Here is a 7,367-nt window from a genome sequence, read left to right on the forward strand (position 1 = left end):
GTTTTTCCTTCAGGTGAGCAGGTCCCATCACATAACTGAAGTCGACCTGAGCTTTCTTGTACCCTACACCCTGAATGGCGGTATCTAGATGTTGGCCCTTTCACTCCTTAAAGGTGAGGTTCTGCGCCAAAACCAGGTTAGGTACCCGCACCTCAACTCCACTCTCTCGTTGCTGAGGTAACGCAAGGATGCTCACCCCGCAGGCTGAAGTGCTACTCTGCCCGCCCCCCATCCCCCATCCCCTAGCAGTATTCTCTTCCCGGGCCTCAGTGGCGGTGTTTGCGCCGCTGCCAACTGCTCAATCCCTGGAGCGGTTCTTTAACCGCGAAAGCCCGGCTCTTGTGCCGCGCTCGGAGCTCAGCCAGTGAGAAAGGAGAGCCAGAGTGGGAGTGAGAAGAAGGCAGGACAGCTACTTAGTCCTGCGTCCGCCGAAGTCAGAGCTTCTGGCACGCGCGCACGCGCATGCGGTTCTTGTTTAGGCTGAGTCCCCGAGCGAAAGCTACTGGAACTATGGTCCCCTTTGGATTAGGCTTCCAAGTCTCCTCGAGTCTCAAAAGCCCCACGGATAGCCGTGAGCCTCCCATCAGCAGCGAAAACCCTCGTGCCCCAGTGAAGAAGCGCAAAAGCCCACGGTACCAGAGGCAGCAGCCTCTGCAGCTCCGCCGGCTCCCGCGTAGGCTCCCGCGTCCCTTCTCCGGCGACTCGGGCGTGTGCGATCTGTTCGAATCCCCCGGCTCTGGCTCTGGCTCCGGCTCGGACTCCGGCTCCGGCTCGGACTCCAGCTCTGGCTCTGACCCCTGCTCCGGGTCCCGCTCTTTCTACGGCTCTGGATCGAATGACATCCACAGCCCAGCCCCCCGAGACAGGCGCTGCAGAGAGCCTGCCTACTCGGGACTGCTGAGCAGCCCACTGGACCTGCAGATCTTTCTCGATTACGGACAGAGCTGCTACGCCTTCCGCAAGGGGCTGGAGAGCCAGTTCCATCCACGCGAGTCCTTGGCGCAACAACCCCAAGTGAGGAATCCTCTATTCGTTTCCAGTCCCTCCACCGTGGGCGCACTCTTTCTGTCTGTGCTTCTCTCTCCCTCTCTCTGTCTTCTGCTGTGCATTTTCCCTTTCTCTTCTCTGGACCTGCGGGCTTCTTCTCTCCTCTCCTCTCCTCACTTTTTTCATCTCCTCCCTTCCTGGGCAGTTTCTGCTCCTCCTTTGGTCTCTTTTCTTCTCACCGAGCTGGCAACTGCTTGATACCCCCCAGTTTGCCCAGGCGCATCTCATTTTTCGAACCCCCAACCCCCACCCCGTCCCTCTTTCTGTCTGCACTCTAACCGAGAAGGTATTGCTCAAGCTGAGGAGACAGATGTCGGATGAAGGAGGTTAGACATCTTTGTTCTCCATCCGTCTCTCTCTCTGTCTTTTCCCATATCTTTCTTTCCAGTCTTTCTGTTTCTGGAACACTCATCTAGAGTTGTGATTTAGCCGCCGTGATTTGGTACTTGAAACTCATTGGGTTTTTCCTGGTACCTCGCGGCGGCAGAAGGAAAGGCAGCCCCTACTGGCTCTCCCCAAGCTGTTCTCGGGCCCTTTGAACAATTTCTGCGATCTGCTTCCCAACAGGTGACTGCAGAATCCCGTTGTAAACTGCTCAGCTGGTTGATCCCTGTGCACCGGCAATTCGGCTTCACCTTCGAGTCGCTGTGCCTGGCAGTGAACATCCTAGACCGCTTCCTCACCACCACCCCAGTGGCTGCGGACTGCTTCCAGCTTCTGGGAGTCACCTCACTGCTCATCGCTTGCAAGCAGGTACCTACCCACCCCTCTGAACTCCAGGAGACAAGCAATTACTCCCCAGCTCTGTGACCCTGGGCAAATCACTTAACTCTGCTTGCCTTGCCCTTGCCTTTCTCTCAGAGTTATTACTAGGGCAGAAAGAAAGCTTCTGTTATTTTTTGTTTGTTTGTTTAGTTTAGTTAGTTAGTTTGTTTAGTTTGAAAGTAGCCTGGAAAGAGGAGGAAATGTGCAGATATGGGAGGCCCTGTGGTTCTAGGATCAATACTGTGTGTTGTTTCCAAGGCAGAAGAGAGGTAAGGGCTAGGCAATGGGGATTAAGTGATTTGTCCAGGGTCAAGCAGCTAGGACGTATCTGAGGTAGATTTGAACCCAGCTCCTCCCAATCCGCTGAACCATTTAGCTGCCCCCTGATTCTTCCTATCTTGAGCAATTTCTCTTTCCATCTCTCCTCTCTCCCCTCTACCCCTACCCCCCCCCCCCCCCCCCAGTATCTGGAACTTGTACTGCACTAATTTCTAGGACTAGTGCTGTACTCTAGCAGGTCCAATCCATTCTCTCTCTCAAAGCTAAGCTTACCTTGGGGTATTTAAGGAAGTAGTTAGAATGTAAACTCCTCGAGGACAGAACCTTCCTCACTTTTGTAATGTTTCTCCAACACAGTCCCAGCACTTAGCTGGAATTTAACGCATGCTGGTGGATTGATGTTAGGTAACCTCACATATCCCCTCTGGTCCCTAAGCTATGGTCTTACCAAGCAGGAAGGCTTTTAGCGTGACTGTCACTGCAGCCTAACCAGGTCTAAGAGGTTCATTACTTGATTGGCCACAGGGAGGGGGTGTGGGTTAAGTTTTTTCATCATAGGATTCTCTGTGACCCCCAATTTCCAGTTTTCTTGGCGAAGGTACTGGAACGGTTTGCCGCCTCCTCTAGTTCATTTCACAAATGAAGAAACTCAGGCAACAGGATTAAGTGTCTTGCCCAGGACACAGCTACTGTCTGAATCAATTTGAATCTGCAAAGTTGTCTTCCTGACTCCAGGCCCAGCACCCACTCCATTGAGCCACCTTGCTGCCCTGAGCCAAGTTGTGGAGGGCTGCGATATCCCTCTCCTTTGCAGAACTATAGATCCCGATCTTGAAGTGGGAATTCCCGATCGTGCTCTCCTATTGAGTGTGTTTGTCGTGTGTTTTTACTTAGGTAGAGGTGCATCCACCTCGAGTGAAGCAGCTCTTGTCCCTGTGCGGGAATGCCTTCACCCGCCAGCAGCTCTGCAACCTGGAGTGTATTGTGCTGTACAAGCTACACTTCAGCCTCGAGGCTCCCACTATCGCCTTCTTCTTGGAGCATTTCACCCAAGAGCGGGTGGCTTCCGGGGAGGCAGAGCTCAGTGACGCTGCCGATGCCCATGCCTTGGCCAAGGGGATGGCGCAGCTGAGCCTGGCTGATTACGCCTTCACCAGGTACACCCCTTCCCTCCTGGCCTTCTGCTGTCTGGGGCTGGCGGACCACATACTCAAACTCCGAGAACTTCTGGACCTGCGCATAAACAATTACCCTGCAGCAGAGCTACAGGACTGCCTGGTGAAGCTGCAGCTACTGGTGTCTTTGAATAGAGATGCTTTGCCCCACATCTTGCCCCCGCACCTCTCAGAGAAATGCCCATTTCCTGAGATAGAGTTAAAACTAGCAAGCCCACCCACGGCTTCCGGCTCTCCTCCCTCCTCCAGAAAAGTCGAGCAGTAGCGATGCTTAGCGTCACGCATGCACAGTGTGACTGGATTTCTTTCTCTTTATACCTCAGAAAAGAGCAGTATTGGCTTAAGGCTCCAATTTATAGAGTCTGCGTGATTGTCTCCTCCAGCCTTTTGTTTGGGTGACTAACGAAGCAGGACTCGTTTAGCTTACGTAGAGCAGACCTTTGCGGTCCTGCGCATTAGGTCTCATTTGCACTGGCAGATCGATGTAAAGGCAATCGGCAATCGTATCTCCCTGTTTATTTATTTTACCCAGAGGACAATTAAGAGTCGCTAGGAAAACAAGTAGTTCCTCTACCCAATAAATGTCGATTCCCGAGCTAACCGGTTTTCTCCGGCTGCTGTTTCTCTGCGTAATATTTTCTGGGGATTTGCGTCCGCTATGGTGGGAAATGAGGGGAATGAAAGGAATCATTTGGGAAGTACTGTCTAAGGCCCGCTGCTCTCGACCCGCCCAAAGAAGAGCTTTCTTAAATTTAGCAAAGTTGCAGGCGAGTGACTTGAAAGGACTGGGAGGAACTGTGTACAGTAGATACAAAAACGAGTCCTCTCAGAGTTTCCATTTAAAGGAAGAAAGACTACACGTAAAGACCAGGAAGGGGAGAGTGGTCGCGCAGAGGCAAAGGGGCTCGAAGACCCAGGAAGTCGAAGTGTCCCAAGGAAAGACAAAAGCCCCAAACACCAGCTAGACGATCATTTATTAGAAATTTTATTGTGGTGGGGATGGGGGTCGGGGAGGGTGGAGTGCCAAATCTCGGGGGGGGGGGGGGTTAGGGGTTGGGGAATTTCCTAATCATTCCACGCTCCTCCTCTCTCAAAGCTATCATACTGTTTAAAGATGCTTTCCTGGGCTCTTATGTCCAGGTTTTTGTCTGTTCTAACGTTTCCCTGAGCCTGGAATAATTTTTAAAAACAAATCTCTGCCATTTGTACCTAGTTTCTTAAACGAGTGTGGGGACTGGGGAGGGGAGGGAGGGTGGAGGGCGGGCAGGAGGGGTAGGGTCTTAGCCAACCGCTCTTCAGATTCCCCTTCCTCCCCACCATCTTCACTTTTCCAGAAACTCTGAAGGAAAGGAGAAAAGACAAGGAGCTATGAAGGCAAAATGACAGCTCTGGTCTAATGGGATTAAAAAATCGTTTGTTCATGTCTGATCTGTAGTTTCTTGGAATTTAGGGTGTAAAGAGTCAGAGGCACTGGGGCCCTTGAGACTGAAAGAACTAAGTTTTGGAGTCCAGGGGAGAAGCCCCAGGGATGAAGAATCACAGGAGCATCAGGATTTATGGTGTTAATAGAGAGATAATTCCAGGAGGCCTGGCTAGTAGTAGTGTAGTAGAAGGAGTCCTCCTGATGACACTTGATAAAACACATCAAAGATATAGCTTGAAAGGGGACTTAAAGTCCAGCCCTAGTCGAGTATAACCCTCTCATTTTACATAAAGGGAAATTGAGGCCCAGAGCAGTACACATAGGGAGTATTGGGGGAGTTAGGATTAGATCCCAGAGTCTTCGGCTCCAATTACTTTACTCTTTCCATTGCAACAGATCCAACTGATGAGTGGACAAGCAACCAGAGCCCAGGCCACTTCTGAGAAGATATGTGCAAAGAATAGGTGTGGAAGTAAATGGAAACCCTGTTGTGGCATGGCCCTACTTTGAAGAAGAATATCCTAGAGGAAAAGTACTGAGAAACTAGACCTTAAAAAAGGGTCTCTACTCCCCAACCTTCAGCTTCCAGGAGACATCTACTATGTGCTTGAGCCACCTTTGCTGTCAAGATTCTCTTCCCTCATGCCTAATATTGGTGTTTTTAGAACTTAAAGTTTTCTTTGTATAATAATAGTTAATATTTCTAGTGGAGATCAAACTTCTTGTCTACATAATGACTCATAACTCTTTAGAATTTTAAGATTTGCAAAATATTTTATACATGAAAAACTAGATGCAAAAGAGGTTGAATTATTTTTAGAACTGACATCATAAGGAAAATAAAATCTTTTTTTCCTGTGGGTGATTATGGTATGCTACAAATAATGGACTTATCCAGTGAATAAGACTGCCTTATTGAAGACAATCTATTCTTTTTAAAAAACAAGACAAAACACCTTTACCTTCTGTTTTAGAATGAATACTCTGTACTGGTTCCAAGACAGAAGAGCTGCAAAGGCTAGGCAATGGGAGTTAAGTGACTTGCTTAGGGTCACAGAACTAGGATAAGTCTGAGGTCAAATTTGAACCTAGGACTTCCTATCTATAGGTGTTGGGCTCTATCCACTGAGCTACCTAGCTGCCCTCAGAGGCAATATATTCTAGATACACTCATATAACACACATATAATAGCTCATGCCTCCCAGATTTGTTTTGAGGATCAAATGGAATATTTATAAAGCACTTAACACAGTACCTGGCATATAACAGGTGCTACATAAATGATAATTATTTTATGGAAGGATCCCTGAATTCAGCTGGGCCAACAAATCTATGAATTCATAAAGGAAAAAGTCCTAGAAAGTTGCCTTAATGCTGAGGTTAAGTCAGAAAGTTAGTAAGAGCCATAGGTAGAATTTAAACAGGTTTTTCTCATACCAAACAGTGCTGCCACTCCACATCTTCATCTTCTAATAACATAAATAAATCATATATTTACTCTCCTGAGCTAAGTGTAGGACAAAATGTTGAGAGCCCACAAAGCAACAGGTATAACATATAACAGTTTAACATAGCAATTTAAGATTTAAAATAAATACATGTATGATCTCATTTATATGGGAGTCAAGACATAGTGCTAACCATTTGAGAAGTTTGCATTCTAAATCTTGTTAAGCCATCTTACATATAAGAAAACAGAAACATGATTATTTCTGGTAGTGGGCTGCTCTTAGCCCTTGCCAATTTTCAAAGAGTTTGCCATTCAAAAAATTTTTATATATGGTAATTCTGTTGCATTTGGGAATATGCACATTCATATAGAAAACCACTGCTCTTGAAGTCTGTCCTTACCCAGTCTCCAAAATTAAAGCATAGACACAGAGGACTTGGTTTCTCTTCGTGCCTGACTTTCCTCATCTGTAAAGTGGGCAGCAATAGGTCTTGATGATCTTTAAGGTTCCTTCCTTAATCTATATCTGTGATCCTATGCTATTTCTCCAAACACTCAGAAAGCAGAAGCTTTCCTGGGAAAGGTGTTGGTGACACAGAAGTCATAAATCCTACCTTTGATAGTAGCTGTATGATTATAGGCAAATCACTTAACTTCTCTCTCCTTGTAAAATGAGGGGCTTGGACTCAACCACCTCTGAAGTTCCTTTCAGCTCTAAATATGTAATTATATGATCACTATGTTTAATCGTTTCCTGCCTCTCAGAAGGGATTATCTAATCCAGTCCACTCATTGTACTGGTGGTGAACTTGACTTCCAAAGAGAGTGACTTAACTGCAGGGTTTGCAGGTGGTCCCTAGCCTCTTCAGTGGCCCCTCTCTTTTACAATCTTCATTCTAGTAAAAGACACCCTCTCCTAAAATAACCCAACAGAGAAAGGAATAGGAACAGATGCTTTCCAAGCAGTATCTGAGAAGAATCATGCAACCATGCAAAGGAACTTCTCCTAACCACTCTGCACCAATAACGACCATGAAATTGTATCTAGTACCTTCTTTGTTCAGTGCTTCTTTGTCCTGTTTATCCATCTTGAGATTCATTCAGATTCTTTGTTTCTTCCATCCAACTCATCCTTGTCATCTACAGTTTGATTATTTCTCTATTTCTTTGCATACTTTCAGAAGGGTGGGTAGAAGCAAAAAATAAACTCAAAATTATAAAATTACT

At 47.2% G+C, this 7,367-nt stretch overlaps 1 protein-coding gene across 1 annotated transcript; it reads left to right on the top strand.

The window, feature by feature from the left end:
• The first annotated feature begins 383 nt into the window (after window positions 1-383).
• Window positions 384-3,866, top strand: CCNO (cyclin O). Its single transcript, XM_001380968.3, has 3 exons — window positions 384-1,014; window positions 1,615-1,800; window positions 2,986-3,866. The coding sequence occupies exons 1-3, from the start codon at window positions 463-465 to the stop codon at window positions 3,529-3,531; spliced, it is 1,284 nt and encodes a 427-aa protein (XP_001381005.1). The 5' UTR covers window positions 384-462; the 3' UTR covers window positions 3,532-3,866.
• The last annotated feature ends 3,501 nt before the right edge of the window (window positions 3,867-7,367 follow it).

This window comes from Monodelphis domestica, chromosome 3, assembly GCF_027887165.1.
Source record: "Monodelphis domestica isolate mMonDom1 chromosome 3, mMonDom1.pri, whole genome shotgun sequence".
Lineage (NCBI taxonomy): Eukaryota > Metazoa > Chordata > Mammalia > Didelphimorphia > Didelphidae > Monodelphis > Monodelphis domestica.

Excerpts from the sequence above, each read along its gene's own strand:
- CCNO (XM_001380968.3), top strand. The coding sequence starts at position 463 with ATGCGGTTCTTGTTTAGGCTGAGTCCCCGAGCGAAAGCTACTGGAACT. Across the intron at positions 1,015-1,614 it reads CCTTGGCGCAACAACCCCAA|GTGACTGCAGAATCCCGTTG; the intron begins GTGAGGAATCCT and ends GCTTCCCAACAG. Across the intron at positions 1,801-2,985 it reads TGCTCATCGCTTGCAAGCAG|GTAGAGGTGCATCCACCTCG; the intron begins GTACCTACCCAC and ends GTTTTTACTTAG.